The 21,859-nt window shown below is 37.5% G+C and overlaps 4 protein-coding genes across 53 annotated transcripts in view; 1 reads left to right on the forward strand and 3 right to left on the reverse strand.

The window, feature by feature from the left end:
* Nucleotides 1-1,756: 1,756 nt before the first annotated feature.
* LOC114246609 (uncharacterized) lies at nucleotides 1,757-7,305 on the reverse strand. Its single transcript, XM_028179217.2, has 3 exons — nucleotides 6,431-7,305; nucleotides 4,989-5,224; nucleotides 1,757-2,797 (listed from the first exon to the last, which is right to left on the reverse strand). The coding sequence occupies exons 1-3, from the start codon at nucleotides 6,850-6,852 to the stop codon at nucleotides 1,899-1,901; spliced, it is 1,557 nt and encodes a 518-aa protein (XP_028035018.2). The 5' UTR covers nucleotides 6,853-7,305; the 3' UTR covers nucleotides 1,757-1,898.
* A 1,188-nt stretch (nucleotides 7,306-8,493) lies between these two features.
* On the reverse strand, nucleotides 8,494-9,999 carry LOC114246610 (WD repeat domain-containing protein 83). Its single transcript, XM_028179218.2, has one exon. It carries the CDS (start codon nucleotides 9,733-9,735, stop codon nucleotides 8,833-8,835), a length of 903 nt encoding a protein of 300 aa, XP_028035019.2. The 5' UTR covers nucleotides 9,736-9,999; the 3' UTR covers nucleotides 8,494-8,832.
* A 710-nt stretch (nucleotides 10,000-10,709) lies between these two features.
* On the forward strand, nucleotides 10,710-15,595 carry Snx16 (sorting nexin 16). 2 transcript variants are annotated; one of them, XM_028179254.2, is made up of 2 exons: nucleotides 10,710-11,031; nucleotides 12,990-15,595. In XM_028179254.2, exon 2 carries the CDS (start codon nucleotides 13,010-13,012, stop codon nucleotides 13,826-13,828), a length of 819 nt encoding a protein of 272 aa, XP_028035055.1. In that variant the 5' UTR covers nucleotides 10,710-11,031; nucleotides 12,990-13,009; the 3' UTR covers nucleotides 13,829-15,595. The 2 variants fall into 2 exon arrangements, with proteins under 2 accessions (XP_028035055.1, XP_089587463.1); XM_089731337.1 differs by lacking the exon at nucleotides 10,710-11,031 and adding an exon at nucleotides 11,059-11,171.
* Nucleotides 15,394-21,859, reverse strand: part of LOC114246679 (uncharacterized) — an 85,909-nt gene continuing 79,443 nt past the window's right edge. For all 49 annotated transcript variants that reach the window (XM_089731325.1, XM_089731328.1, XM_089731323.1 and 46 more), the window contains 4 exons: nucleotides 20,969-21,077; nucleotides 19,951-20,049; nucleotides 18,643-18,759; nucleotides 15,394-17,765 (listed from right to left, as the gene is read on the reverse strand). In XM_089731325.1, coding sequence (XP_089587451.1) covers nucleotides 17,625-17,765; nucleotides 18,643-18,759; nucleotides 19,951-20,049; nucleotides 20,969-21,077 — 466 coding nt within the window. In that variant the 3' untranslated portion in view covers nucleotides 15,394-17,624. The remainder of the gene's footprint in view (nucleotides 17,766-18,642; nucleotides 18,760-19,950; nucleotides 20,050-20,968; nucleotides 21,078-21,859) is intronic.

Consider the following 21,859-nt stretch of genomic DNA (forward strand, 5'->3'; position numbering starts at 1 on the left):
ACGCAAATTATAATTTTGCGGGTATGATTTTTATTACACGATGTCATTCCTTCACCGTGGAAGTAAATCGTGAACAAAATCGTGCTTAAGAGTCGCTGCTCTAATAATGGACAAGGTTAACGATTTTTTACGACGAGTTACATTGCGCGTAATGCACTCGTTATCATTATATCACAAATAACTCACCGCGCAATGATGTTCGAATGAGGCAATTCAAATTTTGTCAGACAAAAAAAAAACTACGCATGTGCAAGACAAAATGAGGATATACGTGACTTGTGCTTATTTGTAATTATGGAGGGTAGATATAAGGAGCACCATCTCAGTCTATTAACATTATCAGTAGTTACATTAAACAGTAGAAACATTAGTAGCAAGTGGAAGAATTTAAAAAAAGAGCGTCATAAACATAACATTATGAGGAAAAGAAACACTTTCTACGTAAACTAGACGATGACCGACTTTTGCTCGTTTTTTTTTTTTTTTTATAACGCCATCTTGTTGTGTCTTTAAAGCAGTTAGTGTCTCTCAATTAAGAAAAATAGTATTATTATTCGCCAATAGATGTCGGGAAGAGTCATAAAGTTAATTATTGAAAACACGAATAAAACAATACTTTCTGACAATAAATCGTAGCTAGATCGATTTATCGCCCTTGAAATGCCCTGTATACTAAATTTCATGAAAATCGTTGGAGCCGTTTCCGAGATTCCGAGATATACAAGAATTGCTCGTTTAAAGGTATAAGACAAGACAGTAAAAAAAAAATGTTGAGATTTTAAATATTCCACGCTACTACTTACACAAATCACGAAAAATATTAAATTTCTCAACCTAGCACATTTCACTCTGTTTAAAACCGCTATATTCATATCATTTCCACTTCCTACACTAGCATTGTATCGGTGAGTCTTCCAATAACGAGTCACTGTTTACAGGTCGATACTTTATCAACTTGTCCCTTTTACAAGACGGCCTTCCTTACTCCTACCCTCCTTATTCGTAATAAATAAATTGTCAAAACGCCCATCTAAATTAGACAATTAGACAGAAGCGAGTCGAATCGGTTGGTTAAGTAGGCGATTCGCCTAAACACAGCGAACAATAGTTAACGATTTTTATGTCGGGCGTGAAAGTCATGAGTTATTTATAAGCATTTATCCGCTTTCATAGAAATTAAAGGTGGCATCTCATATACGGGCAGGGGGGATGAGTTAAAGAAATGAGCAATTATGACAATCAAATTAAAACTACGAAACCTATAAGCAATGTAACAACTTTCGGCGCCATCTTTGACAATATACCACTTGTTACGGTGGCGCTGTCTTGATCGGTCGCATTTCGAGCGCACTTAGTTTCTCGCCGGATCTTCTCAGTGGGTCGCGATTCTGATCCGGTGGTAAATTTAGCAAAGCACTGCTCTTGCTTGAGCTAGTGTTAGCAAATTTCCTGAGATTGAGCTCGTAAGCCCGCCTAGCTGTCCGCGCGTAGCTAGAATAGCCCCTTAGACTTACCAACGAATGGTAGGGAAAAAAGTCGCATTTCAACTAACGCTTTTTGCATACACTGAGTTTGCTACTTACCTCTCTCTACCCTCCATAATATCAGTCGATAATTTGTTTTAATTTTCAAGGGGCATTCCGTAGTTTTTTAATTAGGTTTTTTTTTTTCTAATGGCAATATATTAAAATCCATATGAAATGCGTTCAGAAACTCGAAGTTTGCATTAGGCCGCGCACCAATGAGAATCGTGAAATAAAAATAAAATAAAAATAGATTTATTGTACAAAATTTATAGACGTTTTTAAAAACTTAATTCTTTTCAGTCGATGCGTAATTTAAATTTGATTTACAACAACGAAAAGTTGCTTTTTTTTGTTTTTGTTTTCTTTTTTTTCTTAAATTTTTATAACCATAATGTTGCATTCTTTGTCCCTTTCTATGACTTCGTATTCGAAGTCGCGTTTCAATCTTAGGCTACTTTTAACTTTGGTTGAAGACTTGGGCGATTTTTTTATTGTCGCCCTGTCGTTTGTCGGCGAGGTGGGCTTGAACTGCCCTATTCTGGTTTTAACGATCATTTTTTTCTTTTTAATTTTCTCGTCGACCGCGCCCAGGGTGTCCTCGACGAAGTGCCGGTACGAATCATTGAATGACGTCAGCGACGCGGGCGACCCGAACTTCGGGGACCCAATTTTGTTGTCCTCAAACTTCACGTTCTTCCTCGTATTGCTGTAAGTCTTAACGGGCACTTTTGTTTTAATTTCGGTGTCAATTTTAGATTCGTCCTCGACAATGTCATCGGTGGATGTCTTTTTAGTGAGCTCCTTACCATTCTGGCACTCAATTTTACAGCCAGTCTCATCGTTCAACAGCGAAGCCATCTCCAGCGCTTTTCCGTACAACAATTTCAATACATTCTCCTTAACATGCAACGATTTACCCAAAATAGTGTCCATTAACCTCTTGAATTGCACGCTTAGGTCGTCCGAGTCACAGTCGACGCTCAGCACGGTGTAACAATCCGTATCTCTCAACAGTGAGCTTATTGAGTACTTCTTGAACTCCTCGGGGAGGGTGTATTCATCGATTATGTGCCCGTAATGAGCTTTATAGTACACGACCTGTATGCCTTTGCTGAACTCTTGCTTCGTGAAGCTAGACGGGCACATGCTGGCCGTAGAGCTGTCGCATTTCATGTGACTGCAGTGATATATTTGCATATTATCAATTTTGCTTAGGGTCGTGTATTTTATATCGCAACGTTTCTCCGTGTCCTGTCGCCACGCCGAGAACGCTGCAACAAATCGCTTATTAAATTTCGACAATAATACATATCAATACTAATATATAAATCTACAGTGGTTTTTACGGATGTTCCGTTATAACTACTGAACCGTGCATCCGATTCACTTGAAACTTGGTATCCATGTAGAAAATACATGTACTTAATGGATAGGCTGATATTTATATGAGTGTTGGACTCCCTACATCAGTTGCGGGGACGTTAATGATGAGAATCTTTGTCGGGGTGAGAAATATTAATGTTAATTTTAAATGCCCAGCAAAGCGGACGGGTACAGCTTGTGTACTAATACTTTTCTTGCTTTTGTTGAAGTAATAACTTCTGAGGCGCGGGTAAGACGCTTCGTTACGTGACGCGTTACGGCGTAGTCTGTCTGGCTTCCCTTTCTCTCACGCACACGGTAGTGGCACTGAGAACGTATGTAACTCCTAACTATTTTATATATCTTTTTCAATTTATGTTACAGTTTTCCTTACATTATAATATTAATATACATACAATTTAAGTAATAACCTAAGCTTTGTCTCAAGTTAAATAATTTTAATATTAAATAGTTCAACTTAGATTTGTTTAATTTATCACTTCTGGTAGGGTTTCCCGAGACGCTCACTTCTTTTTTTTTCACAAAAATTACGGTGTGCTAAAGAGGTAATGAAATTACGAGCACCAGTCAAAATGGAGTTCGTGTGCTATCAATGCTCAAATGAATTACAATATCGACGCTTGAAAGGCAAACGTGACTAAACGACAATGCGTGAACTTTACAGTAGAGTAATTTTAAGTTGAAATACCTGAAAAAAAAAAATATTTTAACGAATCTAGCTGTAGTAGAATCTAGCTAGCAGCTGTAGGATTGAAATGATTTTAATAGAGCTAGAAATATATAATTTTTGCGCATCGAATATGGTTATTGCCTATCATTTATGTAGCAGTTATTGTCGCTTAGTCACGTTTGTCTTTCAAGCGTCGATATGGAAAATCGGAACGACAGTAATCGTTAAAAAAAAATTTATGTGTGTGTAATTAATTTATACTCTATCTGACTGTAATGGCAAACAATTTTTTTAACAAAAAAAATTATGTAGACTTCATTTCGGTACCGTGGCGCCATAAGTTTTAAAAAGTTTTTTGATAACAAACTTTACATCAAAATAAGGCATCAATAAAAAATTTTTTTTGAAGTGTTTATTTGCATTTTACCGATACAATATATTATGTATACCAATACAATATATGTATTGATACCTGATACAATATATGTATTGATACCTGATACAATATATGTATTGATTTCCTAATTCAGAATAAATTTGACTAGAGCTTTCTCATTCTAGCAGCTCTCTTACCTGCATTGTTACAGAAATGTTTCCATATATTGATGAAGTCGGGATAAAAATGTCTTACAAAGATACAATTAGTGGCCCTCAATAATATTGTATTATTATACTATCCCGATTCTGTGGACCGAATGGAAAGCAGTCGACGTCGCCCAAAACACGTCATTTCGGATCCCTCCTATCCACTAACGGTGCTTTAAGGTACCTCAAGCACCAGTCATCGTGTTAGCAACGTCGTCAGGTCTGAGCCCCTAACGTGTAGGTATCAGCTTAGGTAGAAAAAAAAAAGACAAAAACGAAATCAACTAGCATGTGGTTAAAAACTCATCCCCTATATGCTAGTGACATTAAATTTAATTCATATTTCTATTATAGTTTTTTTTTTATTGCTTAGTTGGGTGGACGAGTTCACAGCCCACCTGGTGTTCATTGGTTAATGGAGCCCATAGACATCTACAACGTAAATACGCCACCCACCTTGAGATATAAGTTTTAAGGTCTCAAGTATAGTTAAAACAACTACGCCACCCTTTAAACGAAACGCATTATTGCTTCACGTCAGAAATAGGCAGGGTGGTGGTATCTACCTGTGCGGACTCACAAGACATCCAGACATCACCAGTAACGTTAATGCTTTGAGGTTGCTACACTATCAATTTGATACCTCATCTTTTTATTACTCAACCTGGATGGTTCTGAAGATTATAAAAAAAGCAGAATGTAAAAGCTTTTCTGATGTCACTCATAAATCTGAAAAGTGTTCTTGTTCCCCGGGAAATAGAAGGAATGATGTTACCTATGAAAGATTACAGCTAAACTCAAATTTATTCATTATTAAAACTCACCAGCCTCATCAGGAAAGAACAGGTTCTCAGCTCCTTCACTGTGAAGTCCTGCTATGTGTAGTTCGTACAAATGTAAAGTATTGAACTGCTGATTGCAACCGAGACAAGAGTACTGGCTCTTCAGAACGTTAGAGAATGATATACCACATGTATGATCATCGGACTTTATTAATACATTACAGGCGATGCAACGTTCTATACGAACTGGCTTGATTATATCTTTCGATGTTGGTAAACTGCAAAACCATGGTGTTGTTAGGTTGGTATATAGAAATTGTGAGATTCGGTTACCTCCTAAAGCTATAGTCTAATGAGAATCATGATTTGTTTTATAAAAATATTCTAATACTTTAGTAATATTTGTAGTATCTTAAATCATAATTTGTTCAGACATTTGCTGGTATTGCACAATATACTTTTTTTAAATAGGAATTTGGCTCCTATGCCTTTGGCATTGATTTTGCCAATGTCAAAGTATGCACAAAAATGACAAGTGCTTAGAGGGAAAAAATTTACTAAATACGAATAAATTTGATCAGTTTTTCCATACGCGAAACTGTGATTTTAAGAACAGCACAAACAAATTAATATAATATGTTAGACTAACTACTTTAAAGATAAATATTATTACCAAATAAAATTTTACACAGAATATTTTTCATGTTTAGAATAGACTAAAGTTAATAAAAGAATTAATATTAGAAGGCCAGGGAATGTCTTTTGGAAGGATATCAAACACAATATACTTAATTACAAATATATCATAATTAGAGTGTTTTTACACATAGCTAATGATGTATAAAAAATGTGTAGTTGAACTCCCACTGTAGTATATTTCTTGTTCTTATTGTTGTGGTCCTAGGGTATCCAACTGGTACATAGGGCTCTCACAAGTTGTCTCCATTTGACCTTTATAGTAAGCCATTTAGTAGTACAGACCTACATAACGTAGCAACCAATGAGTGCAGTGAGAAATTGCTCTCCAAATGAGCAGTAAACTCACTTTTCTTGTCTATTTCAATAAATACCTACTTGGACTAAGAATTTATGACAATAAAATATAAACATCCTAAAACAAATAATAAAAACTAAATTAATATACGCATTTGTACAGAAACAACAAAAAAAAAACTGCTATAACGAAGAGTTATTTCGATCAGTACATTTTTTTCTGTTGAACACAATTCTGACTGGTTACCATTATTATATTGTATCCTGTCCATTGCCAGCAGAAACAGCGCAAAAGCTGTATATAATATTAACAATGTAATCGTCTCATCTTTCAGAGAAATTTTGGTCCTGTTACTACAAAAAGCAAAGCGCAGGCGCGCTTATATTATTAATTTTATAAACTTATTACTACATAACAGGCAGCGGTTTAAAAAGAACTACGTGGGGTCGTCAACTTTATATTGTAATTTATGGCGCGAAACTATACTTACACAGGGTTCCCTTTCTCGTCAATGCAATGATATTTCTGGATGTGTTTCCAAGCCCAGGAGTAAACCTTGAATATTTTAGAACAAACCGGGCACTCAAATTCGGATTGTTTCCCGTCTTCACTAGGTATTGGCGTTTTAGTGTTGTATTTTCTTAACAAATTGTGTGGCTGTGATTTTTTAGTCGAAGCATTTTCGGATGTTTTGTTCATTTTATGAGCCACTTTTATTACCTTTTTATGGGGTATAAGCTTCCTTTTGGCTATAACTTCGGTTTTAGGTCGGTATGCAATCCTTTTCTTCAGCGGATGGGCAACGGCTTGGTGCGAACGTAACGCTTGCACATTTTTGAATCCTAGAGCACAAGTATCACATTTACACGTCAACCGTTGACTTCTCAACTTTCCTGGTATCTTTGAACCCATTTTATGTTCAGCATTCGTCTCAATTAGGTCATAAAAGTGTATTTTTTTCACTGTTCAAGCGACGCGAACAATCTTGAAAACGTTCCATAGATTCAGGTCAACAATGGAACGGATTTGTGACGTTAACGCTTACGGACAGGTGAAAGAGAAAACAAAGTCACAGTTTAAGAAGTTGAACAAGGATAGAAGATCATGCACTCTACACAGTACAGGAGCAATTTAATTATTCTCAGCATCAATTCTATGGTGATGATGCATCATTTTTTTTCACTAGGACTAAAAATGGTCTATCGAGTACACTGTCCAACTGGTGCTAAGCGGTTATTAGGGCCGAAAGTTGACAACATGTAGCCGTATTTCACAAACAAAACAAGCATTTGAAAAAAAAAAAACAATTGTATTTTTTGGGTTCTCGTGCTTAATCTGCGCCGACCATAGACAAATACCTACACAAGCAAGCTTAGTGTCGTCCAGATTCCCACTGTGAGCTTGAGAAATCCTTCCTTATCTGCTAATGCTTTTCGCGCTGACATAAATCAACAATTATCTGGTTCTGGTTCATTTAGTATGCGTTTTTAATATAATTTATTTGTTCACGTCAATGTAAAGGTCTATGTAGTAGACATTTTGAAGAGTAGGTATAAGTCTATATCCCAATTTTCATTGAATTTATTAATTTTATCGCATTCTAGTGCTGATTGTGAAAGAATATTTAGCCAAGTAAACTTAATTAAGACTAAAATTAGAAATAGTTTATCCAATGAAAGTATCAATGGTACCTTACTGGCCAAACAACATATTTTAAATGAAGCGGGTAATTGTGCTAATTTTAAACCAAATAAAGAAATATAGGCTAAAATGACAAGCAATGTATTGTATAAAAAGCATATGTAATTATAATAAAAAATATTTTTGATAATGTGTACTATTGTTTTTATTCAAATCTCCGAAATGTACTACTTTTATAAAAGTGGTATACTATTAACCTAATTTTACATCTGACAGCCCTGACATGAAGTCAGCGTCTGAACGGTACTTCGATAAGGCTATTCGTCATGATGATTGCCTTATCGTTGCCGCCCCTGACTACTTTCCGAATCCTGATCACGCACAGGTATCCGAGAATTCATATGTCCTGCGATTTCGTTTCATCTTCCCATAATAAGCGCTTTCATATATTTTATGCAGTTAATAAGTCGCCGTTGTTGCATGTATAAAATAAAATAATTAAATCGAGAGGCTATTTAGTTTAAACGACATTTCTCTTTGTTATTAAAGGTCCGTTTGATTTGATAGGTATTAGTATTAACAGTTCGATGTTTTTAACTGAACTTCAATTATGTTAACCACATTCAAATAGCCGAAGAAGTTTTTTTTCGTTACGATATTTTTCCCAAAACTTTAAATGCTCTCAAATGATATTGCCACGGTCTAATGTCCTACGAAGATGAAAAAAGAAAAACACTTCTTAGTTGATTGATATTAAGTGTTCTTAAAGGCAATAGGTTCTATTTCATAGCTCAGTATATTTGATTAACAGTGGTCTTTTTCTTATATATGGGGTAGATGGGTGTCGAGTTATTGGCGCCCATGGACATCAACAACGTAAATGCAGCTTCAACCTTAAGACATGAGTTTTAAGTTTCTAATTTTACAGTACAACAGCTGCCCTTTTTTACCTTTCAAACTAAAATGCTGCTTCACAGTAGAAATAGGCAGATTGTTGGCGTCTACTTGGACAGGTTCATAAGAGGGTCGTCTTACCAACAGTAAAAGTCCAGTTTTTTTGGACTATTTACATTGGTTCACATTTGTAAATGCGACTACAACTGGCCTTAGAGCTGAAAGACGTGACCTTAAAGACATTCCTTCCTCTTCTCTTCTGTCTGTTCTTATAACTTATTATATATGTCTGTTCTTACAACTTATTATATCTTAAAACTTAATATAAAAAAACCTAAATATTAATAATTAACATTTTTATTCATCCAAGGATTTCACCCCCCATAATTTGATTTCGTCTTCACAAGCTGATAGTAAATAATTGTCCGTGGGATGGTGACTCAAGGATACTACAGCTTTTCCATTTAAATGAACCAACTTTTTACTAATACTACTACTTATTAGATCGTAATAGAATATCTCTCCCGTTGCAGATCCTGAAATAATATGACTGTCTTTTTCATTCACAGCATTTTCTAGTAACAAATCCTTACATTCATGCCCTGAAAATGTATTCAAAAGTTCCCCGCTGTCCTTATCAAAAAGTTTTATTGAGTTATCCGTGCAACTGAGTATATAACATTGGCCGTCTCTTGTAAAACTCCCGAATGTTACGATATGTCCAATGTAGTCGGAAATCATTTTCCCCATCCGAATATCATATAATCTAACATGAGAATCAACGGAGGTTGTCAGAATTTCGTGGTCCGTAACTTGGAGGGACGTGATAGAATCCTTTGCGTCTCTTAGGACTTGCACTGGCTCTTGTCTACGACTGACAATGTCCCAAAACGCGACGGTGTTATCTACCGATCCGGACACAGCCATAGTTGACTCTTCGTTGAATTTAATACAGGTCACTGAACTTGCATGGTGTCTGTACCTACGTAATGGTTGCGCTGTAGTAACGTCCCATAGAATAACTGATTTATCGACGCTGGCTGAGACGATGTGGCTGCTGTCGCAAGATCCTGCCGCGTCTAACACTTCGTTGGCGTGTCCGCCGTATGATTTGAGCATGAGATCGCGATGAGGATTCCAAAGTTTGATTTTTTTATCTGCACCACAGCTGAGGCAGTATGTGCCGTCTACATTAAACCTGACAGCGCGAATAGCTTGCTGGTTGCATTTAATCGTGGTTAAAGTTTTTAAGTCATCCATTTTCTTGTTGTTATTGACCTACCGAAATATTGGTCATTGTTTAGATTTTTTGCAACGCCACAAATACTAAATTTACTTATTTATTCTCGTCCTTTGATGCGATTCCGCAGTGTAAACTGTCAGCTACGGAGCGTGAGATTGAAAGCCTGCAAAGAGACACCGTGACGCAATTACCATTTATTTAGCTTTTACAGGGATTTCAAAGTGAATTATTCTCTATTTTTTTAGGTGGATAGGTAGGTACCAAATTTATGCTTAAATACATGACTGACGTTTGACATTCAGTATCAGTAGTACTAGTTTTATTTTTCCAACTGGAAACGCAAAAGTATCATACTATTATGCCTAATATTTTATATTTTTTTTATATGAAAAATGATAATATGAAGTGATATGAAATGAAGTTGATTAATATGAAACATGACATGAAATGAAATGAGATGAGATGATATGGGATGAAATATGATCTCAATAAAATGATAGTTATTTACTGCGACTTTTTCAGTGGACTTTTTGGAGGATCTCAGAAGTTACGTCCAGCGGCTTTGTTTCATTTTTCACAATTGTGCACTTTCAGAGATACTAAACAGTTAATGAACTACCGCTATTACACATTGAAACCTCAAGAAACACTAAATAGACAAAATAAAACAAATCAAACAACTTCACTTCTCGCGTTCCCGCCAAAAGTTGATATTCATGTATGCAAGACCATTGAAAATTGTTAACGTTAAGCTTTTCAATATTGTAATAGAAGATGTCCAAACTTTATGACTTGGTCGACTACAGTATAAATAATGAAGACAAAATTATGTATCTACGTTTTGCGAGGATTTCCTTTTTTATCCTAAAGAAGCGTACGTGGATATGTAATAGTACTTAGCCTTGACTGTTGTTACAAAAGATGAGCCTATGGGCACGTTTTTTTTGCCTGAACAATGGGTAATGAAATAAACAAAAACGTCAAACGTTGACATGTTCCATTTTTTGACAACAGACAAAGGGTAAAACGTCGTGATTTATTTTCGTAAATTTGTTTATTTTTTTAACAGTGACGCGAACAGATGTGTGTATACCATATTGAATGCGTTGATCCGTAATTTTCCAAACTTAATAATGTCAAGACATTTGTCGGCAAGTGTACAGGGATTTTTAATAAAGAAAGTTGATCGGAAGCTCTAGAAAACAAAAAAAAAAGAAAACAAAAAAAGTTATTGTGACCGAATTTCGTAAATTAATTCCAGTGGGTGTGCTATAAAATATAGAACGTAAGCGTAAAGGATATGCATCATTGACGTAAGTGATTTGTATAATTAGATTCGAAGGTCGTGCACTTCTTCGCGCTTATGGAAGCCTAGTACTTTTTCGCGAACACTAGTATAATTTTTCCAAAACTTGACATAATTTATCGTAATTTATCCCATAAAGTACACAAGGTAACTATGTTAAATTGTCAGTTAAAATCCATTGTAGATTCTTAGTAATTTAGTTCATTGAATATCAAAAGAAACCATATTATGTACATAGGAGATGAAGCCTCATCCCAATGAATTCGTACATCCTACCTGTAAATGTAACTGGAAGGCTTCATGCCATGAATATAACCAGTCAAGAGTTTATGACGACCTATAACATCATATAACAACCCAATAGATGATTAGATTCTCCTTAGTAAAGTTGTATCCTTAGAAAAGTAACAAAGAGTACAGTATGTTTTATTGTAACTAGGAGAGTAATAAACAATTTGAACCCAATATTACAATAAGCAATTCCATTAGTTAAATTCATCTGATTAACTGCATATGTGTATATATTTGTCTATTAGGAAGACTTTATGTGAAAACTAATGTGATGATCATCGTTTAATCGCACCAAAGAATGTACTAGAATCTAGACAGTCATGAATAAATTATAATCTATAACATAGTTCAAGGATTCTAAATTAACACTAATTAATCTGGTTTTAGAGAGAGAGAGAAGAATACTTTTTTTTATTGCTTTGATGGGTGGATGAGGATGTTAAGTGGTTACTGGAGCCCATAGACATTTACAACGTAAATGCGCCACCCACCTTGAGATGTAAGTTCTAAGGTCTCAGTATAGTTACTGTTACAATATACCTTATTGTACACCAAAACACAATTATCATTTGAAAATACTCAACAGGCAGGTATAATTTGTACAACAGATGACCTATAGCTAAAAGTGATCTCTTCCAGACAACCGATTTATTCACAGGAATTCTAAAAAAGATACCACAGGTATATTGAGGTGTACTATTATTGTGTTAGTAAATTCTCTCAAGTTGAACCCATGCAGGAACCCATTAGCAGCTAGCATATTGAACCTATGCAGGAACCCGTCCTAAAATTTAGATTCCTTGTGTACCAGAGACTTACATACATACGTATATATCTATACTAATATATAAATCTACAGTGGTTTTTACGGATGTTCCGTTATAACTACTGAACCATGTATCCGATTGACTTGAAACTTGGTATCCATGTAGAAAATACATGTACTTAATGGCTAGGCTAATATTTATACGAGTGTTAGACTCCCTAATAATAATGCCAATAAATAATACTTAATGTTAATTTTAAATGCCCAGCGAAGCGAGCGAGTACGGCTAGTGTTTAAATAAATACATATATATAGGTAATAAACATCGAGACAAAGAGCAAACAAGCCTGTTAATCACACAATGTTTGCCCGATGACGGAATCGAACCCGAACCGAAACAAGGGCTTTGAAACTGTGATACCTTAAGATGAATATTTTTTGTATGAAACCAGCGACATCTTGTAGCGGATGCCCCTAAACTTATATGTTGTTAAAGTTAAGGCATTTAATTATTAACTAATTTTATTATTAACTAATAATAGAAAATAAAAAAATAAAAAATACTAGTCTTTATTTGTTATAGACAAATTGATTAAATTTTACCAAGTTGTGATTACTGAAAAGTTACAAAATCCTTGATTAAAAATAAAATATAGCATAGGCAATATATTAGGTTACCATAAGTAATATGTTACTGCCATCTACAGTAGCATTGAGAAACTAATCGAAGCGAAGCCATCTAGTGGCCGACGCCCGTAAGCATTTTTCTTGAGTGCTTGAATTGCTTATCTATAACTAATTTATGTTTATTATCTTTGCCCGCGACCCTCGCCGCAACACACAGGGGCGCTAATGACTGCACCACCGAGTCAATCGAAGTTTACAATAACAATTTCAATATATTCCAGATTAACAGCACCGAACCGCAATGGACATAGTGCAAAACATCAACCTTCAAAGTCGCGACGCAATGAACAACGACGTATCGTCCGCATCGAGCGAAGACAACACCACGTTCGGCAAGATCAGGCGTTACTACAAGAACCGACGGGACTCGACTTCCGACAGCGAGATGCCAGTTCGTCCTCAAAGAATGCACAAGAGCATGCATAACTTGCACGAGAACCAGAGGAACGATTACACCCGAAGCCTGTCTTCGATACAGAACAGCATCAGCAACATCGACTTGAGCCTCCACCGGGCCGAGATCAAGAAGTTCGATAAGCTCCAGATTCCCATTGTCGGCTACGAAGTGATGGAGGAGAGGGCCAGGTTCACAATATACAAGCTCAAAGTCGAAGACGACAAACGCGATCAATCGTGGTTAGTTTTCAGAAGGTACACAGACTTCGTCAGGCTGTACACCAGATTGAAATCGGAGCAGCCCAATATCGAACTGCCTCTTCCCGGCAAAAGGTGGTTCCGCGACAATTTCGAGCCGACATTCCTGGAGGAAAGAGTCCGCGGCCTGCAGACATTCGTCAACGTCATACTGTACAAGCTACCGAATAATCCAATAGTGAGGGAATTCTTTTGCCTGGACGAACCGCCCCAGGACTTCAGCTATCAACCCGAAGTTCAAGCTGTTTATGGGGCCCTAGAAGATTCTATAACCACCCTCAGAATGCAGCTGAAACAGAAAGACGCGACCATAATGCACCTGCAGAAACGCTTGGCGCTTTTGGAGGGCACCATCGGACAATGCGGTAACTGTAGTACAAAAATAAATAACATTAGTATTTACTAGATTAGGAAATTTCATCATACATTATACTGGCCCTAGGGGTACAAGTATTTCGAATAATTGACCGAAACAAGATTTAAGGGTTGCACCCGCAATGTATAACTAATGAATGTGGGTTCGTTGACCCCGCTCATACGAGGTCATTGTCCGCGCGTGAACACGCCGGCCCTCGCATCCGTCCACATTTTTTCAGATGACACGTATTTGCCCCAAACGCCTTAATAAACAGGGTATGAAATTAACACATTTTTTTTCTCGTTACTAAAAAAGGCCGTATTTTTTTTAAAGCTTGCAATAATAGTTATTATTTGTTTTACCAAAACTTAGGTGCTAAGTTTTTCTTTTTACATTTAAATGCATTTAATCTGTACGTATATGTATATATTTAAGGCTAGAAGTCTATCGGAGATTACTGCATTCATAATTTTTTTTAAGTTTTCTTATATTCTAAAGAGAGTATTAGTTTTGTTTACAAAAGCGTTCGATAGATGGCGTTGTTCGATATCTGAATCGCGCTATGGTTATGTTACACTTCTTGATAATTAAAGTTCATTTTCAAGATATTGTTTCGGAGATGGAGATAGCTTGATTAATTGCAATGTTATGAAGTTCAAACTTAACGTTTTTATCATTTACTTGTAAATAGACTTCCAGGGCTATTCGGGCTTCACCCTAACCGGCCTAACCCTGGTGGGGCGGAGCTCGTCTCCATCTGAAAGGGTTTTGTAACACTGGCCCTAGCAATGGCAGTGCTTCGCTGAATCTACCGCCGGATCGGAATCGCGACCCACTGAAGATCCGGCAAGAAATTCAGCCGATAAACCAGTGTACAATTTTATTGTGAAAATTCATTCCATTAAATAGATGTCTTGTATACGATCCGTCTGATGTTAAGCGGTCGTCCGAGGTCAGTACATCGGGAGCTAGAGATCGCATCCACGTGAATCGATAGAAAATATCGATATGTCGCATTCAGTTTTATCGATACACCGAAATATCAATACTAATCGGACATCACGATCAACAAACTCTGTTGTTGTGACCGCTTAAAATCGCATAGGCCTCTAAATCGTTGCGATGCGTATAAAGTATTTAGAATGAAGAATGTATTCAGTATTGTGACTAAAGTGGCGGACGAAAGGCGATTGCATGCAGCGGAGATGCGAATGTTGCGATGGATGTGTGGAGTCACGAGAATGGATAGAATACGGAATTAATATGTTAGTTAGAGGAAGTCTGAAAGTGGCACCTGTGACAGAGCAGCTGAGAAGTGCGCGTTTGGGATGGTATGGACTTGTGATGAGACGAAATGAAAACGAGGTTGGTAAGAGTGAGTGTTAACTATGGATTTGGAAGGATATAGATGAAGAGGTAGACCTAAGAAGAAATGGATGGATTGCGTGAAAGACGATATGTGTAAGAGGGGAGAAATGGTGTATGATAGAGGAGTATGGAAGGAGAAAAGATGTTAGACATGTTGCGTCGGCCCCAGGTGACTGGGAGAAGGGAAGGAGATATGAATGGAATGAATTCAATATTAGCCTTTTTTTTTCAAATGAAAAAACATATTAACGTACAAATTTTAATTATACATACAATGTTGTTCAAATAGTTTTTTAGTTTACCAAATTTTATTGAATTTATTTTTAAGTTTCATCACATAATTTATATACATATATATATATAGACGAATTTATAAACAATAATTATTAATATAAGTGCCTTATTGTACCTATTAAGAGGAATAAAATACAATTTTTAGTACAAAAATGTTGGGTTTTTTTTCTCGATCTTTCTATTCTAATAAACGCTCGGGACAAGGGACAACATATCGAGGGCTGAAAAGCTATTTGGTTTGAGCGAAATTTTTGAAAGGTATACAGGAGAGAGAACCTTTTAGAGTCTATAATTTTGAAAAAAAATATTTCAAGAACAAAACTTCTTCAACTATTTGAATTAATTGAAGTTCAAATTAAAAACATCGGACTGTTGATACTAATACCAAAATTAAATACAACGGACCTTTAATCACAAAGATAAATGTCGCTTAAACCAAATAAAAAACAAGAACAAATAAATAAATAAAAGAAAAAAAACAAACCAAATAGACTTTCACCTCTCGATACATAATTATGTCTATCTAAATATTGTATTGCACAATTTCAACCCACCTGGTTTTTATGTAACCAGAGACCATAGACATCAACCACTTGAATGCCGCGTCACCAATCATGAGACATGAGTTCTAGGACTACAACGGCTGCCCCCCCCCCCCCCCCCCAAGCAAACTGCTTCACGGCAGAAACAGGGGGAGTGGTGGTACCTACGCGGGTAGTCTCTTAAGGACATTGGAATCGAATTCACAACTAGGTCGGCTTGCAGTAGGTACAATATCCACATTCACATATGTCTGTCAGATATTATAACAACACGAATATTCAATAACAAATATAAAATATTGCTTAGATGGGTGCACGAGCTCACAGCCCATCTGGTGTTAAGTGGTTACTGGAGCCCACAGACATCTACGACGTAAATGCGCCACCCACCTTGAGATATAAGTTCTAAGGTCCCAGGTATAGTTACAACGGCTGCCCCGCCCTTCAAACTGAAACGCATTACTGCTTCAAGTCAGAAATAGGCGGGGTGGTGGTGCCTACCCGTGTGGACTCATAAGAGGTCCTACCACCAGTAAATATACTTATATATTGAGGGCTGAAAGGCTATTTGGTTTAAGCGACATTTCTCTTTGTAATTAAAGGTGCGTTTTATTTGGTATTATTACCATCAATTTTGGCATCTGGTATTATTAGGTCATATTGGCATCAACAGTTCGTTGTCTTTAGTTAAACTTCAATTAACTTTATCTAATCAAAATATAGTTGAATTAGTTTTTTTTGTCATGATATTCTTTCCAAATTTTAAACCCTTAATGGCTCTCGTGTAATGTTGCAAAAATGTCGCTTATACCAAATAGGCGTTCACCCTTTGATATATCAAATATACATCAGTACACAACTTTTAGTATGCGAATGAAAAATAAAAATAACAATAATAAATACATATTTATACTGGGTGTTAGAAAACCGCTTCGGAAAACGAAGACAAACAATAGTACTACTAATGATAGTTATTTAGACAAATGCTGTAAATAAGTATTTGTGTGATCGCGCGAGTCTGCGCTGCGCCGCGTCGCGCCCGGGCGGTCGTTGACCCGGGCATCAGCTGTTTTTAATTTTGTCTTTCATTGCTGGTTTTTTTTTCAAGTAATGTATTTTTTATGTAACAACTGTTTCATTTAGCTGTACTAACATGATGGAGCGTAAATAATGCTAATAAAACGTTTTAAAAATATGATAATTTTTTTTAAACCAATATCGATTTTTTTTCCGTCCCATCATCAAAGTTATCATTAGTACTATCGTCTGTCTTCGTTTTCGGAAGCGGTCTCCTAACACCCATTATATTATATCTTCAAATTTTAATTTAAAATCAATAAATTATATTTCAGTCTTGAAACATGTTTTTGAATGAGTATTATAAACGACACTATGATTATTATTGATAGAATACGTATCATCAACGGTCCCCCCTCATCGCACGTTGGGGTGGACGAACTATTGGAGACATTACCCGGGGGGATCGACTTGGGGCAGGCGTCCGGTCGTCGACAAGTCATGCCTCATGCTTGTGTAGCGTGAGGGGACCGCGCCGACCCCACATAGAGTGGGATTGAGGGGGGGTGGTCGCCTGAAAGAAGTATACCATCTAACTCCTTCACTTGCCTGGAACACATCAATCAGCACGGCACGAGACCTCTTTCGGGCGGGTACGTCGTGCCATTGATTCTCTCGAACCCCCCGATGGCCGGTTGGCAGTTTAGCGCGTCTTTCGGTTTCTTGACCGGCGGATACCTCTTCGATTTTATATTGAGGTGTACCTGTTCGCGGAAACGAGGATTCATTTTAAGAGTGACAACGCGATTAACCACATGTGACGTCACGCGTTGCTATAGTTAAAAGGGACGTCAAATTTCGAATGGTTTTGGCGATGAAAACTAGAGTCACCACAGAAACGGCCAGATATTAAGATACCCGCACGGGGCGGGACCACCGGCCTGCCTATTTCTGCTGCTAGGCAGTAATGCGTTCCGATTTGAGAGGCGGGGCGATATGTGTACTACAGAACTAAAAGTTAAAAGGCTTCATGTCTATAGGTAACATGAAACAGCAGAAATACATATCGAGGAGTGAAAGGCTATTGTGTTTGAGCGACATTTTTGCATCTTTACAGAATAGAGCTTACAGCTCTCAAAACGAAAAAAAAAACAGATTTTGAAACATTCTTTATTGGTGCTCCGTTTGTATTGGTCTTAGTGTAATTTTATATAGCCTTTCTCGATAAATGGGCTATCTAAGACTAAAATAATTTTTCAAATCAGACCAGTAGTTCCTGAGATTAATTAGCGCGTTCAAACAAACAAACTCTTTAGCTTTATAATCTCTATATATAAAAATGAATTGCTGTTCGTTAGTCTCGCTAAAACTCGAGAACGGCTGGACCGATTTGGCTAATTTTGGTTTTGAATTATTCGTGGAAGTCCAGAGAAGGTTTAAAAGGTGAATAAATATGAAAATGCTCCGAATTAAATAAAAATAACAATATTGTTTTTCCTTTGATGTGTCCCCCGTCGGACGTATTCCTTTTGTTTGTTTTAAGTTTATTTTATACAAAAGTTTAGGTCTTTTATTTATCGATTGAGGCACTACGAAGTCTGCCGGGTCAGCTAGTATTAGTATAGATATGAACTGTCCCACCTGTTTGTAGTGCTTGTATAGATTCGATTTCTGTGTGAACGTGGTCGGGCAATACTCGCATATGAAGGGACGCTCTCCCGTGTGCGTACGCATGTGCGAGTCGAGCTGGACTTTGGTCTGTAACAAAAACCTCACGATAAAGTATGGAAGAAAATGTAGGATCGGTAAGAACGGAACGGAGCGTTAAGATGCGAGTTAGAGGATATGGAAAGAAAGAGGAAAAGAGAATGACAGATAATAAATAATGGTTCAAACAAACTAAAAAAAATACGCTTTTATAAGAAATCCAATTAAAAAATAGAAAATAAATTTGAATTAAAAACTAGTATTAGGGTTATTTTGATAATATCTTGAAAAACACGCAACGTTTTTTTACAATAAAAGCATTTTTTCTTACACTATTTTTAATTCAAATTTATTAAATTTTATTTTCTATTTTTAGTTGGATTTTCGATAAAAGCGATTTTTTTAGTTTTTTTAAACTATTATTTATTTTTCATTTGTTAGTTGAATTTTAATTTTTTAATTTTTTTTTTCAATTTTCCGAGATTCTTTCAATTCAAAGATTCCGTCACATACTAACATACGTATGAAGCTAATAAAAGCGTATTAAAAAGGATGGCGAAGACGGTTAAATAATGAACAACGCGTAATAAAAATGTTGATTAATTTTAAATTATTATTATAACAGAAGATTTTGGAACAGTGGAAGTTTTATTTTATGCGCTGCGATCCTATTATTACGCCGGCAAGAGTAACGCCATCTATCGCCGAATAGTCGAACGAATATCGAAGGATCCAGAATGCTCGAGAATTACAATGCCATCTATTAACAGATAGCGGAAAATACGACTAGAGATGTGAAGAATATTCTCGATAATTCTAGGGATGAGGTATCGGCTATAAAAGCGTTGTAGGGATGGCGCGCAGTCACTCAGTAATCGGAACTACTCGAAGCGAAACAGCGAATAGATCATCTGAAGCGAAGCGGAACAAGTGAATTGAGAGTTTTAAAGTGTTTGTGAAGTGTTTAAGTGTTTTATGTGTTGAATACAGTTTTTAAGTTATACTTTAGTTACATTTTATTTATCCCGAACCCCAGCGCGTAACACTATTCTACAGAAATATAAGCACAGGGGGATCAGACATCATATACATACATACATACATTCCTTCGTATGTCTGTCGTCAGGTGTGCTGGTAAACTTATCATAAAAATATCGTTAGCACGATTAAAGCATCATAACAAATATTTTCGGTTTTACTATAGCTACCGCTAAATTAGAATATAAAAAAAAAACATCTTACCGGAAATCCTTTGCCACAATGATGGCATATTTTATTATTCGGTCGCCCTTTGTGCACGTTCCTTATGTGCTGATCTAGATTCACTCTGTTCTTAGAAGGCTAAAAAAAGAGAGAAAAAAACTGCGTCAGAAATAGGTAAAACTTTGGCACCATCACTCGTGTGTCCCCTCATACAACGTTCAGTACCGCACCTTGCGCGTCCCCTTACACAAACTTCGGTACCATCCCTAGCGTGTCCCCTCACACAGCCTTCAGTACCGTCTCTCGCGTGTCCCCTCATACAACCTTCAGTACCGCCCCTTGCGTGTTCCCTCACACAACCTTCAGTACCGCTCCTTGCGCGTCCCTTCACACAAACTTTGCTACCATCCCTAGCGTGTCCCCTCACACAACCTTCAGTACCGTCTCTCGCGTGTCCCCTCACACAACCTTCAGTACCACCCCTTGCGCGTCCCCTCACACAAACTTTGCTGCCATCCCCAGCGTGTCCCCTCACACAACCTTCAGTACCGCCCCTTGCGCGTCCCCTCACACAAACTTCGGTACCATCCCTAGCGTGTCCCCTCACATAACCTTCAGTACCGTCTCTCACGTGTCCCTTCACACAAACTTCGGTACCGTCCCACGCGTGTCCCCTCACACAAATTTCGGTACCGTTCCACGCGTATCCCCTCACACAAACTTTGGTACCACCCCTTGCCTGTCTACTGCACATAGAAGAGGGTAGCTGGGTAATCCCATTCTCAAATATCGTTCGTGATCTCTTGAGTCCACGCAAGATCTTCAGTTCCATAGGGCGATGCGGATCATTCACCCCGATATCTTTTTGACCACACACCGTCGGGCTCTGCAGAGCTTCCCTCCCCTATATTTCCCGCTGTGACCTGTTCTTCTTTAGGCGAAGTTTGCGGATAGCGCCGTCACCGCTACTCGCCAGCGGTGGCTCACGTCCCTGACGAACGGTAACCGTCCACCACCAGATAGGCACGTGTTTCTGCCCGTGAACACAAAGACTCACCTTCAAACATATGTGGCACTGGTACGTCTTATGCATGTGCTTACATTCAATGTGATCTCGGAGTTTCGTCTTGTCTATGAATCTTCGGTTGCAATGATCGCACACGTATCTGGCAACACAGAAATGAAACCACGATGACTGTATGCTATTGACGCGTTTTGTCGTTAATAGCGGTTTTTTTTGATTCGCTTTCCATCGAATCGTGGACATTAAGCGGGTAAGAATAATAAATAAATAACTGGCAACAAATTAAGCATGGTCATCCGACCCCAAATTAAGGATTTCCTGTGTTATGGGCCCCAGAGACTGACATACATACTTGTAGTAGATTTTGCCAGCGATTTTTTTTTTAAATTGCTTAGATGGGTGGACGACCTCACAGCCCACCTGGTGTCAAGTGGTTACTGGAGCCCATAGACATCCACAACGTAAATGCGCCACCCACCTTGAGATATAAGTTCTAAGGTCTCAAGTATAGTTACAACGGCTGCTCCACCCTTCAAACCGAAACGCATTACTGCTTCACGGCAGATATAGGCAGGGTGGTGGTACCTACCCGTGCGGACTCACAAAAGGTCCTACCAGCAGTAATTACGCAAATTATAATTTTGCGAGTTTGATTACACGATGTTATTCCTTCACCGTGGAAGTCAATCGTGAACATTTGATAGCCTTGAGAGGCTATATCAGCGTCGCCTTAACTAGTAGGTGAGCTCACGGGACTCAAACCTGATGACGTTGCTAACACGAACCCTAGAAAAAGCCGTGCTTCGCAGAATCTACCACCGGATCGGAAACGCGACCCACTGAGAAGATCCGGCGAGTAACTCAGTGGGCTGTGGGTCTGTGGGTTAATTTACTTAGAACGATGACCGGTGCTTGAGGTACCTA

The sequence above is a fragment of the Bombyx mandarina genome, chromosome 11, assembly GCF_030267445.1.
Source record: "Bombyx mandarina strain Sakado chromosome 11, ASM3026744v2".
In the NCBI taxonomy this organism is placed as follows: Eukaryota; Metazoa; Arthropoda; class Insecta; order Lepidoptera; family Bombycidae; genus Bombyx; species Bombyx mandarina.